This window comes from Manis pentadactyla, chromosome 3 (assembly GCF_030020395.1).
Source record: "Manis pentadactyla isolate mManPen7 chromosome 3, mManPen7.hap1, whole genome shotgun sequence".
NCBI classification, from domain to species: domain Eukaryota; kingdom Metazoa; phylum Chordata; class Mammalia; order Pholidota; family Manidae; genus Manis; species Manis pentadactyla.
The window spans coordinates 75,063,738-75,084,333 of record NC_080021.1 but is presented as its reverse complement, the minus strand read 5'-3'; the positions used below and the strand labels follow the sequence as shown (position 1 = coordinate 75,084,333).

The 20,596-nt window shown below is 39.4% G+C and overlaps 2 protein-coding genes across 7 annotated transcripts in view; one reads left to right on the top strand and one right to left on the bottom strand.

Moving 5' to 3' along the window:
• Positions 1-7,412, top strand: part of CLVS1 (clavesin 1) — a 158,320-nt gene extending 150,908 nt beyond the window's left edge. Inside the window, exon 6 of the mRNA XM_036907535.2 lies at positions 7,291-7,412. Within this exon, the coding sequence (XP_036763430.1) occupies positions 7,291-7,378 (88 nt within the window). The 3' untranslated portion in view covers positions 7,379-7,412. The remainder of the gene's footprint in view (positions 1-7,290) is intronic.
• Positions 6,950-20,596, bottom strand: part of ASPH (aspartate beta-hydroxylase) — a 238,562-nt gene continuing 224,915 nt past the window's right edge. For all 6 annotated transcript variants that reach the window (XM_036907524.2, XM_036907525.2, XM_036907530.2 and 3 more), the window contains one exon: positions 6,950-11,238. In XM_036907524.2, the coding sequence (XP_036763419.2) occupies positions 11,088-11,238 (151 nt within the window). In that variant the 3' untranslated portion in view covers positions 6,950-11,087. The remainder of the gene's footprint in view (positions 11,239-20,596) is intronic.

Below are 20,596 nucleotides of genomic sequence, written 5' to 3'. Positions count from 1 at the left end.
TGGATATTACCAGTTGCTGATATATTTATTCATATCCTTTGGTTTCTTGCCAAGTTGTAGATATTTCTTTTACAGTATAGTGTAGTGTTTAAGAATGTAGATTATAGAGTCATATTTGGGTTCAGATGTTAGTTCCACAACTAACTATGGAATCTTTCTCATTAGAATTTCAGCAACAACAGTGATACTCAGAAAACTGCTTTCATGTCACATGGGTTTTGTGTATGTCAGTGGGAGGATTAAATGAATGAATATGTGGAAAGAACCTAAAACAGTGAATATGGGCAAATGACAGATAACAGTGTTGTTGCTGAGGACCTTTACGGTGACTATGAACTTCTAAATGAGGATTAGTGTATTACTCTGGGCTCAGCCACAAGGGTGATGGAGTAAATGAGGCTCTAGACCAAAGCTGTCCAATACAATTGGGGAACATACATAACATTACAAAAGTAGCCACATTACAAAATTTAAGAGAAGCTGGCAAAATTAGTTTTAATGCTTTATTTAACCTAATGTGTACAAAAATTATGATTTCAATATGTCATTTTGAAAAGTGAGATATTTTACATTCTTTTTTTCTTCCATACTCAAAATTTTTCCATTTATGAAATCTGGTGTATATATTACCTTTACAGCCCAACTTAATTGAAACCGGCCCAATTTCAAGTCCTCAGTAGCCATATGTGGTTAGGGCTCCATGTCTAGTTCTGTGTCCTTATGAGTCCTATTTCACAAAAGTAACCTTCTGAAGGTACATGTGTTCTTGACTCTTCCTTGTTAAAAGATCAATCTGTAGTCATTGCTCAATCAGTTAAATGGAAATACGTTATGCAATTATTGAAATATAGTTTATATACAGTATTATATTAGCTTCAGGTTTACAGCATTGTGATTTAATGATTATAAATATTACTAAATGCTCACCACATTTATATAGATATAGAAATACATTGCACATTTAAATTTGAGTTACAGTACAAAAGGGCAACAGCTGAATTCAGTGTTTGGCTCACTCTAAAAGTAGTTCACTTAAAAAAGAAATAGAATGGTTATTTCTTGAATCAGTTTCTTTATGTTTCCAGTTCAGTAAGCCATGGCAAATTGTTTTGTCAAAGTAGAGTGAAGTTTATTTTTTATTTGTTCACTTTGTAGGGAAAAGATTGCTGCTTTGCATGAGTAATACTTGGGCTTATCTTTAAAAAACATTTATTGATTTATGATCCATGATTAATTTACCTGGTTCAGCAAACACTAATTGTTCTCAGCATAATCATGTTTTCTGCATGGATGACTTTGATTTTGAAGCACTTGGTAGCTGAACAGAAGAATATATGTCTTATATATATTCCATAAGACTCTTTATCAAGGACATTACTGAAGACATTATAGTAGAAAGAAACCTTGTTTCTTGCTTTACCCAGTTGAAAATAACTACAAATACACTTCACTGAAAGCTACATAAATGTTAATCAGAAGGAAATTTCTGTTACTTCTGAAAGTTATGAGGTACAAGGAAAGGTAATAAGGTTAGCTCTCACATAGAATAGCCTCATCCCTTATTTTGAATTTCCAATTTATTAGTCTTTATCCATTTTGAAATGTTAGTTTTGCATTTAGTGTTAGGGTGCATAATGCACCAGTCCACACAATTCTCTTATAAATTTTATAAGCTGGCTATGGGAACTTTGAGTTGAATTCATGCTTTTGACTCAAAATTCCCAGACCTTAATTTTTTTATCTGCAAGTGGGGAGGAATATCAAGAACTAAAAATTACTGAACACCAATACCAAGCTAACACTGGTCTAAACACTATATGGGCTGTAATTTACTTAGTCCTCATAACACCATCTCCCATGTTGTAGACGCTATAATATTCTCGTATTATATAAAGAAGTGGCATTTGCCCAATATTGCAAGTGCCTGTGGAGCTGTTACTGGTGGAACACGTTGCGTTTCCCCAATTCTTATCTTCTCAAAGGAAAGAATTCAATCAGAGACAGACTTAGGACAGTTTTAAACAGGAGTTTAAGCAAAGCATAAATACACTCTCAAGAAGGGTGGAGAGCGGCCTGTCTGAAAAGCAGAAGCAGCATTGCTATTGGGGTTAGGTTGGCTTTTATTTTTTCTTAAGGTGGCAGGAAGTCCTGCCCTGCATTTTCTGTCCTCTGATTGACAGCTGTAGGTTATATAACCTTTTTCTCAGTGCACAGGCACCTTATCCGTAAGTACCTAAGGGAAGCCCGCAGGGGCATCAAAACCACAATGCTAATTAGATTTAGATGTTATTTTAATGAGGTGGGGTTAATTTCGGACAAAATCTTCGGACCTTGCTTAGGCCCTGTGATCAGGAACCTCTGGGGTCCTGGGCCTCTTGACAATTTAGGTGTCCTTGACTGTGGAACTGGGAGCTAGGGAGGGCTTATGGGCTGGCCAGGGAGGAGTCTTCCTTGGTGATGGGCTGGCCCCTTTCTCCTGCTTACATCTAACTGCCTGCCTGCTCTCACACAGCCATCATTCAAGTCCAGGCTGGAGTTCCTGGGGAACATCCTTGTTCCTTTAAGTTACAGAGAGAAAGAGAGGCTGAATAGAATTACTTAGAAGAATTCTTTAAAGATATCTTTTTTAAAACACATTTTATTTTTCAATTTAGAAGTCTTTGTGTAGGCTCATTACGGTATTAGTGCCAGTCCACAAAACCAAGCCTCTCGATGACTTTAAGAAGTAAAACCAGGGCTATCAGTGCTTCCTGATGAAGTGAGTGGCTTGGTCTCTGGGAAGCAAATAGGTGGGAGCTGAGTCCAAAGACCGTCTGACCGAATTGCCTCTGAGGCTCCTTATCACTCACACCTTCTGAGTCTTGGTGAATGCCTGGGATTGGAGGGTGGAGATTCCTGTGCCCTTATTTGGGGCCCACATAGTGATGGCAGCTCATTAGTAAGACTGTGTGGTGGTGGCTGTAGGGATAATATAGCTTAATTAGGTTTTGGAAATAAGCCTCTGAGATCAGAACTCTCACCCAACTGTCAGTCTATGCAGAATGGACTAGCTCATGGTGAACATTTTCCATCTTCATTTTCTTTCTAGAATTTAATTGCATTTGGCATCAGTAAAAATTAAACCATGGCTACAGGTCTTTGATGATCTAGAATGGGTAAAGTTCCAAATTTTGGAGACAAAAAGAGAAGGTAGAAGGTATAAAGGGAGAGGGAATGGGAGAGGGGGAGAGAGAGAGAGAGAGGTGGGGGAAGGGAGGGAGGAAGAGGGACTGATATAATAGCGGGAAAACAAAACGTGGCTATCAAGGCTAGAATGAAGGCTTTGTCGGGGTGGTCTGCCATGCCACAGAGATGATGATGGCTGAAACAGCTCAAATCACTCCCCTGACTGCCCTTGGGGTTAAAGTGGGTTTCAATGCTGGAAAGAGGACTCCACAGAAAAGTCTGAAATGTTTATTTTAGCAGAAGTGTTAAGCTTCCTGTGAGAAGGAAAAGCCAGTGAATGGGGAGATTACCACCAAGAGTGATCTGGACAAGGAAGTCGAAAGGCAAGTTGCTCCTCCAGGGCTAATGCACTAAATGCACAATTCCTGAGCACTCTGTTTACAAGTGGTGGAGACATTTTATCAGTGAGCAGTTGATCTGTCTTCTCAGATACTGTTCCCAGAGAGTATGTTGACTCAGCTAAATGGACTGAGGGCAAGATTTAAGAAGGGTGTTTCTCTTGGCTTCCTTTATATATACTAGATTTTTTAAAAAGCATCATTTGCTTTCTCTTTTTCCAGTGAATTTCAAATACTTCACAATATAGCATTACTGAGATCAAATGTCCATTGTGACCAGGTACATGTAATTATGTCACACTGAAAGTAGAGAGGCTGTGGTCATCTTCTCAATCAGGGAAAATGTAGACAAGAAAAAAGTATGTTATATTTGGTTTGCACCTGCCACTCACCCAAGATTTACAGTTTAATGGCTGCATTCTGTGTTCCTGCTGTTGCTACAGGTATTGAAAGAAATCAGATAGATCCAGATTAGACCCCAAGTGGAGGGGCAAGTCACCTGAACAAGAACTTCTGAGGATATCACTGTGAACGATAGCTCTTCCCTTCCTTCCCTTCCAGAGCGAATGCCTCCCCTCCCTAAACACCGGCCCTCTGGGGGCCTGTCATGGTGATGCCCCATCTGTTCCTGGGTCTATGGCTGGGTAACTGAAGTACGATTCCCACAAAGGGAGGAAGGTTTATGAGTATTTGATCGCAGTCTCATATAGCAGGAGACACTCAGAAATATTCCTTACCATGAGTGAGTGAAAATAAATGATTTTCATTTGAAAATTCAATATTTGAGAATTTTTTTTTCCTAAAGTGGCTCCCAAAAAAAGGGCATGGAAAGTTTGGAAACACATCCAAAACTCATTAAAATTGCAGTAACTTGGCTGGTAACAATTTAAGATCCAAAAGGATGGAGGTAGGGTGGAAATGTGAGCCAAATTTAAAAAGTTAAAACAATACTCAACCACATATCTTCAAGATGGGAGAGAAACAGTTTAATAGCAATCATGTGTAATATAGCTATATTTTCCCTTGGTTGTGTTATATGAGTGCCAGAAAGGCTAATGCAATTCTGGGAGCATTTCCTATGCTTCAATAGGAGGAGTATACAAAAAAAAAAAGCAATAATTTCACTCTATTTAAATATTTAAAGGCATGGTATATGGACAGGATGGATTACTAGTATTCTTGTGGCTCCAGCAGACAGACCAGAAACAGTATACTGAACTTGAAAAAAGACAGGTTTGAGTTCAATGTAAGGAAGAACTTCCTAGCAGAGTTGCCCTTCAAGGGGCATGGAGAATAGGTTTCTCAAGGATATATTCAAGAAGAGGCTGCAAGACCCCTTACCAAATACTTCCTGTAGGGTTAACCCAGGTGGGTCACTAACATCCTGTCTAACTCTGTGGCTGTGATTCACTTCCCATGTTGTAAAATAAAGTCAACTTAAATGAAAGAAGAGAAATACAGCCTACGGTCTCTAAAGTGGAGTGGCCTCCATTCCCCCAGGGCATTAGGGCAAAGCAGTTAGGCAGCTGTCCCAGGTGCAGAGGGAGTGGCCCACCGGGGCAGTTGTGCTGCTCTGGGTTCTTCATGTTTGTGTTTCAATGCCTTTTGCGTTTTTAGCTTTTTTGTTCCTTACATAAATCTAATTACCATCCTCCTCTTTACCCCAACACCTCTCACATATAACCAATCAGTCCTTTAAAGCAAAGAGAGAAACACAGGAAATGTGTAGAACTGAGTTAAACTACTATGTAGGGGATTCCTCTGCCCTGTTCTAGGGGTAAATGAATCCATTTCACTTTGAAAGGTTAGGCTTGGTACCTAAACTTGGGCCATTTAACTGGATTGATAGAGAGTAGAAGCCCATTGTTTTGAGACAATTGTACTGATTTCCTTTTTGTATTTTATGCTTTCTATAGTACCTACATATCTTGAATAGAGATAAGAATCTGAAGCAGAGAATTATTTTTACAGTGAGGTAGAACAAACACTAAATATTTCAGCTAAACAGCTGCACAGCCTTAGGTATACCCGAGTAGTGTGTGATGGTGATAAACCTGTCCTGTTGTCTACTCTATTTGTGTTGTTTTTCTTATACTTGATTTTTTTTGGTCCCTATAAGATGGAGATAATAAGTAAATAAACATAGAGATAATGATATCACAACTCCTTAGGGTTGTGAAAATAATCAGTTCATACATGTGAGAACTTAAAACAATACCAGGTGAATATAAAAAAATACTTAGTGTCATTATATAGTGTTTAGGGTCCACAGGACCAACCTGAGGTTTGATAATTTGCTGGAAGGACTCACAGGACCCAGAAAAGCTGTTATACTAGTGGTAGAATGGTTTTACAGCAGAGTAATACAGACTAAAATCAGCAAAGGAAAGAGATGCACTGTGTGGAGTCCAGGAGCACTAGACCAGTTGCAAACTGCCGGCTGTCCTCCCAGCACTCACACAGAGCTTAATTCATCAGTGATATGTGACAACATGTGTGAAGTGTCACCAACTAGGGAAATTCACACATGCCTTGGTGTTCAGGTTTTTCATTGTTGTGAGGGTGTTCCATTCACATAGGCATGCAGTGTGTGTGACTGACCTTGGTTACTGTCTTCTGCTCTTCTTCGTCCCCTGTAAGAGGGCAAACTCATGCAGTATGACACAAAGCTCAGGCAGTCACTAAAAATCACATTGTTAGCATAAACTATATGGCATGACCCAAAGTCTCAGGTACACAAAGACACTTTTTATCAGGCAACATACTCCAAGAGTTCAGAGGAGCCAGTGCAAGGACAGTCTAGAAGGACTTGGAATGTGGAGAGTTTGGGCAATTCAAGCCTACTGAGTTAATAATTTACTGCACATATATGCACATTTTGCTTATTTGAACAATTCAACCAGTTTCTTCATGTTTTTAAATTTCTCTTTTAGTTTGTGAACATTTATTGAATGTCTACTATGTGCATAGCTCTGGTATCTGTCTCTATAAGCTGGAAAATAATTGGTTTCAATCCAAGTTTTAAAGCCAAGATATAAACTTACTACTCCAGAATGAAAGGACATGTGAAAAACTAAAGGTCACTATTATCACTACAATAATGGCAATAATAGAGTGTTCCATAAATTTTAACTGTAATTACATGTCAAATTCTTCATGTATATTACTAGTTTAGTCCTTATCAATACCATGGGAGGGACGTGACAGTCCTTCTTTACAGGTGAGAGAATAAAGGTCCCGACAGTGTAAGAACCCCGAGGCTCCCCAGGCAGCCAGTGAGGGGCAGAGTCGACATTTACCATCTGATTCCAAAGCTCATGGTCTTCACAGTCACATCATGCACAATAGTTTCCTATGACTTTGAAAAACAAAGGCTCTGAAAAGAATTTTGAAACATTAAAAATCCAACAAAATTTATTTGAGTTTATACATCTCGAGATCCACAGAATGTTTAGACACCGGGGCAGAGTTGTGGCTAGAACATGTGCTCCTTTCACCAACACAAGACATTTCAGAGAAGATTCCACAATGACTCGCCCCATAAAAATATGGTGTAGAAGACACAAAAGCAAGGAAAACAGAGTTAAACAAGGGGAAATATTATATAGTTATTTTGAATGTCTTGACTTGTAAGGGACACATAATGTCTGAATGCCCTCCAAAGTTCTAAAATTGTTGCCATCATGAATTGTTTGTAATCATATCTTTTTCCTTCCCCTATTATTAGGTCTCAGTCTGTGGTAGAAGCTGGGACCCTGAAACATGAGGAGAAAGGAGAGAATGAGAACACTCAGCCGCTCCTGGCTCTGGACTGAACCCCGGTCACCCTGTGTCCCTGCATAATGCCAGCCATCAGTGGTATCAGCCAGCAGGAAGCACATGTGCAACGATTCCCCCACACACGTGCATTCAGCTTGACATAAGGCCCTCCACTCCTGCCACCTAGTAGTGACTGTCACCAGCTGTTGGTCTGAGCAGCCAAAATTGAACAAAAGAGTTGAGAGATGCCTTTTTTTTCTCCGTGATGGGATTGGAGGATGAAGCAAGGCATTTATGTAAACAAGAGTCTGCCCTCCCACGTTTATGGTATTAATTGAATTGAAAAAAGAAAAACTAAATTTCACATACACTCTGCATTAGGATAAGGATTTTTCTGAGGCACCGTAAGGATGTCTTCCCCCGGTTTTGCAATTTAAGATTATATGCATTTCCAAGTAGATGCATCAGAACTAAAATGTACAGACACAATCGTCAAATTTAATGTAGTGCAAAGCCCCGAGACAATAGTATCTACAGTAATAGCCATCCTTACTGAATTATTTTCTTTGACCTCATCACCAGCATCAAATTGTCCAGCCTAAGATGTATGTGTACATCTAGCTATTTGCTGAGTTTGCTTATTTTGATATCCTGCAAGAATGATTTTTATGTCACATCTAATTGTCAGGCCACCAGCTGATGATCATGATCTGACTTTTAAAGGAAGGCACACACAACTTGAAGTATGATTATTTCAACATAATAATGTGACTTCCCACGGGCAACATGTATCTGCAGAGGGAGGGTGGGGTCTCACTGAAAACACGTCAGTGATTAATGAGTCCATTCAAATTGCCTCACTTAGGTCATTACGGCAAAGAAAAATGCTACTAAAGCATTTAACCCCCCACCCTCGCGCAACCAGTAAGTGTGAAGAAGGGACCTGGCTGTTGCTGAGAGGGTAGGTGTGAACTATGGAGGAAGACCCTTATGGATGGCTAAATATGCAAGAAATGAAAATAACAGATTAGGAATGCAGGATAAAATGCCAAAGATCATTTTATTTCTCTGTCTATTCTCTTCAGAAATGGAGACCCCCGACTATCCATTCAAAGGAAATTAGATACAAATAAACAGATATCATAGGATATGATATCCTTACTTGTGCTATGTTTCCCCAAACCAACTGTATGTTCCTAGCTATCTCTTCTTCTCTCAGCCATCTGCATGACATTGGCATTTATTAGTATGACCAGTTGGTGCTCAATGTCAAATAAAAAGTATTTTAGTTGATAATGGGAAGTAAAATATGATTTTACATCGTAGTTTTTGGGAGGGTTAGTTAAAAAATTCAAAGAAACAAGATGGTTCAACTGGCCATAATCACCCCCAATAGATACTAGTACTAATCTTAACTATTTATTACATATCTTTCTCAATGGATGTAGTGTCTTAATTTTTTTCTACTGGTATAAAATAATAAGAGGAGTCACTTTTGTATTCCACCCTTGAAATAAAATTGAAGTAGAATTAAAAATATTTCTCAACCAACTGTATCACAGTATAAATAAAACCAATCCATTTTGTGTAACAAAACAACATTGAAATACTACCACCAGTGCAGTGACTGAAACATTTTTCCATATTCCATGACATAGGGAAAGAAGATGAAGAATTAAAGTGAATTAGATAATCCATTTTATTACTTGGATTTATAAAAGAGTTCTGGGTGGGATCCAAGGTATTAAAATGCTATTGGAGTTGATTAAAGCGAACACTTTGCAGTGGTGATAATAATTTTGGCTTTTCAATTGGCAATATTTAGTAGTGACCTGATTTTAAATAACATATTATAAATATTAAGTTAAGATTTAGATTTTACTCTATTCCATGGTTTCATTAAATGAATGTAAGCTGATGGTTTAACAGTGACAATTTATACTTTGAATTTCTTTGTGTATGCAATATACATACAAGAACCAAATTCAGTAAGGGACATGAATGTTACTACATGAACATTGGATTGTATTGTCCTTTATCGGTCATTTCTTCTGTTCAATAAATACTGAAGGACACAAATACCTTTTTATGTTTTAAGAGCTTGGTTTTTCCTTCTGACTTCAGTAATTAATTTTGATATTTTTCCTCGCATGCTTCTTGATCTATTTTAGTGGGATTTTTAAACATTATCAACAGAGAAGGGGACAGGATAAGTATTTTGCAAACTCTTCTCCTGGAAGCTAGTGTCTATAAGGACAAGCAAGCAGGGTCCATTTCAATTCTGAAGAATGGTATTCTTTAAATGAGATAAAGAAAGCATCTTTGTCCTTACATGGAAAAGAAAGCCAAGTATTTTCTACCTGTGAATGAAATTTGGTAACCTATGTGTCATTTCTGCATTTTTGTTCATGCTGGCTTAAAATTCAGGTGCATGAATATCATTACATTCTTAAAACTAGTATCTCCAGTTAGCTTTGATTTAAAAATGACAAAATTTAACACATTAATACTCTTCTAAACTAATGACTTATTCACCTTTGGAAAGAGCACGCAAGACCAGTTTTCAACTGTTATTTCTAATGCTGTGGGTAACAGTAAAGCTAAACAATGCATAATTGCTATTTCAAAGTGATGTTTAAGTGGCAGAGGTTTCTCAAGCCAGTGAGGTGGAAAAGTCTTCCAAACTTTCAAAGAGGAAGGCAAACTTAAAACCAGGACAAGGATTTTGGTATTCTCTGTTGTCCACTCTTCCATCCTTTATGTTTTACAAAATTGTGATGGGACACTCACATGGACCTATAATACACAAAGACTCTGGATGCTGGCCCTCTCTCCTAGACGGCAAAGAGGCCAAGGAGCCAGATATCCTAGCAGCCACCTGTCTTCCTGATAGGGACAGAACATTTTTGCTCTGAGAAATTTTACCTTTTCTCCCCACCAAGTCCTAATTCTTGGCATTAAAATTTACATGTGGCATTTTTATAACTCAATATAAAATGATTCCATGTCTCTTTTCAGTGTAAAAAGTTCCTCTTAGAAAGAAAAACAATTTTGACAGTATCTCCACCATTCACATAGTAAGGAGAGAAATTAATACACTGGCTCATAATGAAGGTAAAAAAGCAAATAGACTCAATGGGTAGAGAGCAGCACTGTTCACAGACATTGGCATAATGACATTTTTCTCCTTTGTATTAGGAAAATAAAATTGCTTCCTTCATATGAGTGTTTTTTAATAAAAATAATTAAAAGAGGGAAGTCCAAGTTCACCAGGAAAGTTGCCATTAAACAGCTAGAAGTAAAGCATTTACACAGCTTGCTATTAAAAATCAACAAAAAAGTAGTGGTGTGCAATGACAAAATCGTCTAGCTACCCTATAAAAATATAGTTTCATAGAAAAATTACAAACTAAAGCAATCCATTCACAGTTTCTATATATATATATTTCTTATTGTACACTGGTTTAGGTCTATTCTAAGTGGAAAAAATATCTTTGGCTGGCATGGTGGAAGCTATCGTGTGTCACCTGAAATACAGGCATCAGCTCAGGACTGCCAAGGGTGAAAGGCAGCAGAGCATTTTCTAAATAACACAGCATGGCAAATACTCCCTTCGTGTCTTCTAATGCTAGAAGGAGGTTTAGAATTTTTCAGACTCTGAGTCAAGGGAATTAAGGGCCTTGGACTTGGAACTTCTATCCCTGCAACCAAGGAGACAGAACCAGAAAGGCAGCCTCTTTCCAGTGTGTCAGCCTGCATGACATGTTAAATGGCAGGAAGGCTGTGTCTCTGCTGGGGTGTCAGCTCTGGGTGCCACACATCCACGATGAATATCAGCCGGAAAGACGCAGCATCCTGCCACACCTCGTGCTCAAAGGAGTCATCAAAGATAAGCACCCTGCCTTCTTCCCATGTCCTGGAACAGAAAAACGTTGATTTACATTGTGGTTCACATGCCTGAGAATCAATTCATGTCTATGTGCAGGAAAGCCTTTTGTGATTACCTTTGGAATATGACTAGATAACTGAAACACGAGGCCAGGATTTATTTTTTTGTTGGTGATTAAGAAAGCAATTCAGGACTCATACCATGAACATCAATTTCCAACACTCAGCACTGAAGGTGTGCAAAGGGCAGGGACCTGGTGGGAAGGGCATGCTGATCTTGTCCCAGGCCCTGCACTTACTCCTGGCCTGAGCCTAGGTGAGGCTTGGTTAGTCAGGCTAGCATTCCAACACTTGCCCCAGCCGGTCCTCCCCAGGGTGACTTCCTGATCAAGGACTCCGTGGTATCCTCCCTGGTCTTTCAGAGACTGGTTTAGACTGATGGGTGGTGACTCTCAGGCATCTCTATGCCCTGCAGGATAATTGGCATAGCATTAGTGCACCTCTAAATGAGTTTTTCAACCAATTCCATTTGCTAATTTCCGTTTGATGGAAGAAAGTTCCATTTTATGGAAGGACAGGTTGGGAATGGATTTTGTTTACATTTTTGATGTCATTTGCTATACACGTGGGTTGTCCATGAAATATTTTAAATTGGGCCTGCAAAATATCCTTCAGGGGCTTGAACACTACTTCATAAAATATCTGTATAGGCGCTAAGATCTAAATGTAGTGTCAGCCTCAATAAAACAATTGAGAGAAATGTGGCAGGGGAAATTACATAATGCTTTTCAAATCCAAAGAATATTCATTAATCATGCTAATGTTACTTTTTAAAAAAAATATACATTAACTGCCAACATATTAAATACTAAATTATGTTTTTAAAATGAAATTTTTACTAGGGAATTTTCTTTAGAAATTAAAATTCCACTTAAGCATTTGAAATTTTACATCCTGGATTGGCAAATCATTAAAATTACAGGATGGAAAATGCTAGCTTGATAGCAAGTTACTGCCTTATCATAAGGAAGTTTTCCTTAGGAAAATAATTTGTATCTTTTTATGTTCATTACTAAGTGATTAACAAATACTAAATTACACAATATTACATATTACAGGGTTTCTTAACTTCAGCACTATTGACATTTTGGGCCAGGTAATTCTCTGTTGTGAGGGGCTGTCCTGTGCTTGGTATACATTTGGCAGCATTTCTGGTCTCTACCCACTCGATGCCAGTAGCACTGTCCCACCAGTGTGAGAACCAGAAATGTCTCCGGCCACAGCCAAAGGTCCTGGTAAGGAGATAGGAGGCGCGGGAGGAGAGTCTCTCAGATGTATTGAATGAACCTGACAATAACGTCTCCAAATTATTTAAAGTAATTGATAAAGTAACAAATATTTGCAAGTTAAAAGTTCCTTGAAGTTGGGAATCCGATCTCCCATTTCTGCTACCCGTCCCTCCCCGCTGCCCCACCTTGTGTGCTATCTCATACATCTAGCCTGATGTCTTGCATTTAATAACCATGTGGGGCTTGACTCTTTGATAAAATTTCTCTTAAGGTTCAAAGAGCTCAATTGGAGTTCCATCCAAGTGTAGCAAAGGACAGAAATATATAGACTCAGGAGCCAATGACAGAACATGTATTCATTACTATGCAAAATAAAATTTGAAGAGAAAGACAAAGTTAAGAAACAAAACGAAAATGATAAGAAAACAGAAGTAAAATGATCTATAGCTTATATAGTTGGACTGCCATTTTCTAGGTCTTAGCGTTATCAGTGGGACAATGCCCTGCCAGTGGGTACCACTGACAAGTCGACAGTATAGGTAGAAGATGGGGGTGAGGAGAAGTGTATTAAAAGAGAAAGACAGGACAACCACACTCAGAGCAGCATTATTCCCAGTACCAAAAGGTGGGGGCAACCCAAGTGTCTACCGATAGATAAATAGATAAACAAAATATGGCATATATTCGCAATACTCAGCCTTAAAAAAGAAGGAAATTCTGACAATGTTACAACAGAGATGAACTCTGAGGACATTATGCTACATGAAAAAAGCTAGTTACACAAGGACAAATAGAGTATGATTCCACTTATATGTGGTACCTAGAGTAGGCAAATTCACACCATACACAACGGTGGGGGGCTGTCGTGCAGTCGGTACAGAGCTTCAGTTTTACAGGATGAAGAGCTCTGAGGGTGGGTGTTGGTGGTGGTAGTGCAGTAGGAATGTACTTAATGCCACTATATTGTATGTCCACTTAAAAAGAGTTAAGATGGCGCTGTTTACATTATGTGTATTTACTACAATTAAATAAGTAAAAAGGGAAAAGCAAAGGGGAGCGAGCACATGGTAGAAGAGAAAAGGGGAAAGAAACAGTTTAGCACAATGGAGAAGTTATGGTCTCTGAAGGGGAGATTTCAATTCATGACTCTGGGACTTAACTGCTATGTGACCTAGGGTTAGTAACTTCGCCTACATGAGCCTTTATCTCTTCATCTGCATAGCTGATGTGAGGATTAACATCTGTTGGCACATGGTAGATAGTCAATTAATGACAGAGAATATAAAACAGAGGAGGAAAGAAAACATAGAACAGAAAAGACAAAAGATAAAGGTGCTAATGTTCGGAACTGGTATAATGTTAGCAAAAATTACCTTGGCATCACTCCCTATGAATTTGCCTTCATTTGAGAAAACTGAAATGTCCAAGGGGGTGAGATATCAAAGATCTTTAAGAGAATCTGTGAAATATGCTGTGTGCTGCAATGACAAGAACTCTCCATGTTTTTTTGAGTGGCAGAAAATCTGGAACTGACCTAAAGTACTCGAAGTAACGTCTAACTAAATAGAAAATTCTAGGCTGTACAAAATGACATTTTTCATTAGATTCTGGTGGGTATAAGAAAGTCAAAGATTTAGGAATGATTTATAGGAGAAAAATCTTGAACATACCGTTCATTACCTTAAATTCCCTATGAATTAGGAAAAGCTTTTAGCGTTCGAACACACTGGTTCATTCACAGAGCACCAATGCCTATAAGGGTGGAACGTAAGTTACCACTGCTTCGTGGCTTTTCAGACATTGTAAGTCAAGATGGACTAAACATTTGATTGAACAATTTTTTTAAACAAAAAATCTGTGAGGCATTCCAAAGGGCTGGATTCCTTTTGGGCCAAAAAATTCATGGGGAAGTGTGTCCTATTAGACTTCTATTTGCCCCTTCCTTTTTCTTTCAACATTTTCTCAGAAAACAGCAAAGATACTCACTTACTTAATGTAGATTCTTAAATGTATATTCCTTCTAAATGTGTAAATAATGTCTTCCGATCACTTATGAGAGCCAGAATGAGTAACAGTGAAGCTCTACTGAATCTGAAAGGGAGGAATAATAAAACCCTAGCCCAGCAATGTACAGTCTGAGTGACTTGGAGATAAACCAGAGATACAGCACCTGCCTGTGGAAGGAGGGGGGTTTTCCATGACAGAAGGAACATAACAATGTCAAAGGTCTTTAGACCTCTTCTGAATGAAAAATGAAGACTCTCTTCACAGTGCAAAAGAACATTTCTCAAGTCACTTGCTCACAAATTTGTGTGCAAATCTCCACCAAGTACGATTAAGTTACATTCAAATTACAATATGGGAAGAGTCTTCTGGAGACAAGATTTTCAGAGTTACCTTTGAAGGAAATCTTCCTGAAGGAGCTCACACAGCCTTGCTCTGAAGTCTCAGCAAAGCAAAACTGGAGGTGAGGAGCTGCACCCCATCCCCAGACAGCCACCTTGGCTTACTTTTAGAATTTCTTACCATTATGAGAAGAACACCTCTCCCCAGTTTGCCAAAAGATACAAGACTATCTGGTCAAAAGATAAAGCAATATCTAATTCCTCAATTTTTCAAATTATTATAAATAATTATAATAGATATAATGGTGATAGAACACACCTAATAACTTTAACTTTGTCACAGACTTATCATCAATATCAATAATGTTAAGTAATGATACTAGGTGTGTATAGAATCTTCTACTTAAAAACTTTATAGAACATATCTCAGTGATCTTTGCTAAAGTGTTCTGAGGTAGGCAAATGATACGGTTCTAATTTTCCAGGAAAGGAATCATATGGAAGCAAGTTCAGAGGTTTTCAGTGATATTGTGATTCTATGGAAGATGCAGAAATTCACTAGATTTGCTTCATTACAACCCAAACTTTTAGCTCAAGTTCATGGTTCTAGAGGATAGAGGATATTGTCAGGGCCTATAGCTGCTATGCCCAGGTGGCCTATAACACATTTACAAGGCTGAGTGGAATACAGAAAAGGAACAAAGAGCTCAGGGATAAGGCTACCAGTTCTTATTAGCTCTGATCTACTGAAATCCCTCAGTTTCAACTGCATTAGAAATCCTGGCACATACTGTCCTTGAAACATGAAACTGCATTATTGCCACTTCCTTCTTCCTCTCTTAAAACATAAGAGACAGAAATACATGCATACACAAACTCTATCTCTGTTTGAACAAATCATTTTTCTGAAAGCTAGGGCATCTGTATTCTTGTTCTGACTTCTGCTAACTAGCCATGTGACTAAGATACTGCATTTTAACCTATGGGCCTCAGTTTCCCCATCTGTGCAACGGTAGAGGGGGACATGACCTCTAAGGTCCTTTTGTTGTAGTAGGTAGATAGCCAGACATGAGCAGCAAGGGGAACTTTGACGTTTACATCTGGCTGGTGTTTATGTTTGGTTAGATGTTTATTTATATTCTAAACATTCTGTGTAAAATGTTCTCTCAAGGTGTGGGGAGGGAGGGTATAGGTAACAGACCTGCCAAAACTGACTGGTTCCAACATGGAGGTGAAGTTGACCCTGATTTCACCTCCAAATATATTAAACGCTCATTAGCACCCTAAGAATAACAACCCTTCGTGCCATGACAGTTCTGAGGAAGACCATCTAAGGACAAAAAGATAGCATCACCCTATTTTCTGGAAATCCCCTCTGTGGAGTAAATGGCAGAATTTCCAGAATCTCCTGCTTGGCCTTAGTCCATTTACATATCAATGGATGTTTACAGCTGCAGCCTCTTGTGGATCTGGGCAAGGGGTGGAGAGAAAACAGCCATTCTCTCCTCCCCTCTGTTCCTGGTATATAACTGGCCTGGCACCTGTCAGTCACCAAGGACCCACCCATGGAGTGCCTCCCAGAAGGGGCAGGTGGAAAGTAGAGAGTGCGCTATGGCTACAGAGTGCAAGCAGTGGCTGGAAGAGACTGATGCGGCCAAGCCAGGCTGGCAACTCTAAAGAATGAAAGCCTTTCTCCCAAACTAGCCTTTCCCTTGACTTATTTCAGTCTACCTGGTTCATAGCAGAGACTTGCCCTGGGCCAGGAACACCCTACCCCCCAAACCTATATCCTCTCAATTCTTAGAATACCCCCCCATCCTGATGAATACACCACCCCCTGCTTAAACTCCAACTATAAGACCACCCAACCTGAGCCCCACCATGTCACTCACCTCTCAGGCATGTCTGCACTCTCTCCTCGAGTGTGTACTTTTGCCTTGTTAAACTACTCTTTGTACCTGCTTGACCTGCTCATGAATTCTTTCTCAATCTGAGTCAGGAACCCTCTCATTGCGGTCTCACCTAGTGCACAGGGAGCTCTCTCTGGATTGGATTGCCCGACAACACTTTCAGCACTAAAATTCTCTTAATTCTTTGAGTCAAGCTGTTAGATAGGGATTCAGTTTTCATATTACATTTCACGGGATATATTTAACAAGCTTGCATTTGAGACATGGGTATAGTATTCCCTGTTCTGTTTAATGCCAAAATATTAATTCCAATAAAAGATGGCTAACTTCACAAGGAATCTCTTTCCCCAACAGGATCTGTGTATGTGCACCCCTAGTATAGCTCACAACCCCTCATGGTGACATCATTCCAGCCAGGCTGCCACAGGGAGTCTCTCTTCTGCAGGTAGGCCTGGAGAATCCAGATTCAGCCCTCCTACCACCCCTGCACTGCTTCTCTCCATAGCTTTTCACTGCCTCCTCTTAGCCCCATGTCACCCAGTAGCAGAGGGCTCTATAATAGCTAAGAAGACAAAAAAGGGCAAAAAAAGGGAAGAGGGAGAGGAAAACTTGCAAGGCTGCACAGATGCAATGTTACTATCCCTCCACCACATCTGCAGTTCAAGGGTGTAAGCAAGTGGAGGAAAAGAAGAAATGCAGGGCGTGGGGGCAGTGATTGGCTGTGCTCCTGCCCTGCCCCCTTCCCTGCATCCCTTATGGCTCCAGGTCTATCCAGTTACAGTCCCTGTTTGCACCTGTGCCATTCCTTCACCAGTCCTGGTTCTGCGTACCTGGGTTCCCCCCCTTGTTCCTCTCCTAACTCCTTAAAGCCAGTCATCCCTGTCAGAATACCCACTCCAGGTTACAAGAACCACCTTCAGTGTTGTAGGAGTGCCTGGAATGTAAGAGGTCAGAGTGTCCATTTCTGCAGCAATCAGACAAGAAGAGAATAAAACTTGAATATACTGAGTGATTTACTACAGAGTACTTTGTAAATACAGTTCTGAGTGCATTTATGTGGATTACTTTAACACTCAAAACTATAAAAAGACATACTTTTATTCTTCCTATTTTACAGATGAGGAAATCAAGGCTTAAAGAGATTAACAAGTTGTCTAAAGTTACACTTAATAAGAGGGAAAGCCAGGATGAACCTAGATCATGTGACTTTCAGTGTTCTTAATTTGATTTTATGAAGAAACCCAATGTTAAAATCTGAAGTGAAAACTCAGGATGCATTTTCCCTTAAAAACATTATTATAAATAGTCACTGGTTATAGAGTGCTGTTAATAAAGATCAGAATTAAAGAGCTTTTGGGGGCTGGCCCAGGAACTTCCACATCATGTAATATTGTCATAGGAAAATGGATTCTAACCTTCCAGCTTCTCAAAAATTAGTCTGATGAACAAAATGTTTGGACACAATTTATTTTCAATGTAGGAACCTGCCATTCCTGTGGAAGTGAAGATACGTATCTGTGCATATGAACAGCCATAAATACACTATGCTAACCAGAACAGGGGTTAAGAAACTTCCCTGATGTTTTTAATTCACTGAGTTGCTCAAGGGAAAGAAGATGACAAAAATGTTAGTATTTAGTAACAAACCATTAGGAAACATCCAGTCAAAAATGCCATTTTTGTCTTACAATCTCAGATGGGCATGAATGGTAACTTGTGGATAAGGTCACCCTACAATTTGGACAGAAGAGATGGGTATATTTTGTGAAAAAGAAAATCTATGATTTCAGGGAAACTAACAAAAAAAAAATTGAAAGTAGGGGCAAAATTATTTGGTTCTAAATGATTCAATGATTCATAGCTTCTATAATGTGATTAGAAAATTTTAAGACTTACTTTATCTTCTTGGACACTTTATGAAAACAAAACAAGTATTATCTATGAACAATTCATGTGGGTTAAAAAATTAAGTCTCTCTCTTACTGCTAACATTTTAGCATGCTTTCCACATAATCTTCCTTATTGGAAACCTGAGAGATTAATGGAAAAAAGGTGTGATAAAATACTAGTGTATGTGGGAAATGGCCATTATATCTACAGCAATTTAAAGAGGAATTAAATGACTTATTGCCAATTCATTTCTTCAGTTTGTCACTGACACTAATGATGCTTTCCTGGCTACATCTGTCTTGTCCAACCTTTTAGGCTGGCAATTTGCAGGCAGTAATGCTGAGTCTCCAGGAGAGCTGCAGGGCCCCTCTTTTTTCCCTTAGCATGGTTTCTAGCATGTCCTGGGGGCCCCTTAGAGACACAGAGGGAAGAATTCCTCTCTGGGCTCATTCAAAGCTCATGCAACTTGGCCACGCCACGAGGGTAACAATTAATTCCCACATGCCGGTGGCGTGTTTACCCACTGACTAAGTTTCTTTAGCTCTAGGTCAAGATTGTTAACAAGCTCCTCTTACAGACCCCAAAGCATGGCCTGTCAGGTGTGACATAAACAGCCCAGAAATGGAGACTCCCCAGTTTTCTCTACTTGATGCTCTGTTGGCTGGACATTAAAACCAGCATTCATGATGATCACCTCATGAATACAGCATGATCCTAATTTTATAAACAACAACAAAACCCCTAAAGTCTCCAAATTCTTGATAAGAAGGCTATGCGGTGAGGCTAGGATCACAGGCTTCCAAGACAGACTGCCTGGGACTAAACCTTGGTTCTAGTTTTGTAGTACGTTGACTGGTGACCCACAAAAAGTAAGTCCACTTGATGAGATCATCCTGGATTAGGATGGGCCCTAAATCCAATGTAAGAGTCCTTATAAAAGAAAATAAGGGGAGAAGACACAGGGATAAGGGGATGTAGAGGAAGAGATTGGAGTGACGTGTCCACAAGCTGGGAAATGCCAAGGACTGACAGCAGCCACCAGAAGCCAGGAGAGAGGCAGAGAATGGATTCTCCCTCTGAGACTCTAGAAGCCTCCTAGCACTTGATTTCAGACTTCTGGCCTCCAGAACTATGACAGAATACATTTCTGTTATTTCAAGTCGCCCAGTTTGTAGCTGTGTATTACAGCAGCCCTAGGAAACAAATACAAATATCAGTCAATACCTACTAAGCTCAGTGACCTTGAAAAAGTTACTCAGCATCTTTATACCTCAGTCTCTTCAATTGTAAAACAGACATTTTAATAATCTCATAGGATCGTTGTGAGGATGCATGAGTTAATGGATTAGCATGCTTAGAACTGGTTTGTGCACACAGTAAGCACAAGAAATGTCACTGCGTTCTTCGTCGTCTTCATCATCGATATCGTGATGATGAATACACACATATACAGGATGAGAAGCATCAGGACAAGATCTCTGAGCACTGACATCAATGCTAATATTTAATTTTTTTATTGTGTGTGTCTGAGTTACAAATTATGCACAAGGAACAGGCACCAGTTTTGTAATCAGAAGCATGGTTTACTTTTAAGTGATCATTTAATGTTTGATGGTTTTGGTCACATCTCTGCAAGCTCATCTTTAGACAGAAAGAGTTGTTTCATGTTTCACTATGCTGGAATATTTAGCAACATGCACACTAGCAGGAATTGCATGGCGTGGGAGAAACGGCCACCTGATTATTAGTACCTGAGGACTACAGGGCACAAGTTGCTTCAAGTAACCTATTCTTTTGGAAGCTGAGATGCTCTCAAAATTTGCTTCGTGTTGCCTCGCCCAAGGAAGCCTCATTTCTTGGCATATGCATTGTCCTTTGCCACACTAACACACTTTGACAATAACAGCCTGAAAGGTCCAGATTTCCTATTACAGTCATTCTATCCTCAGAGC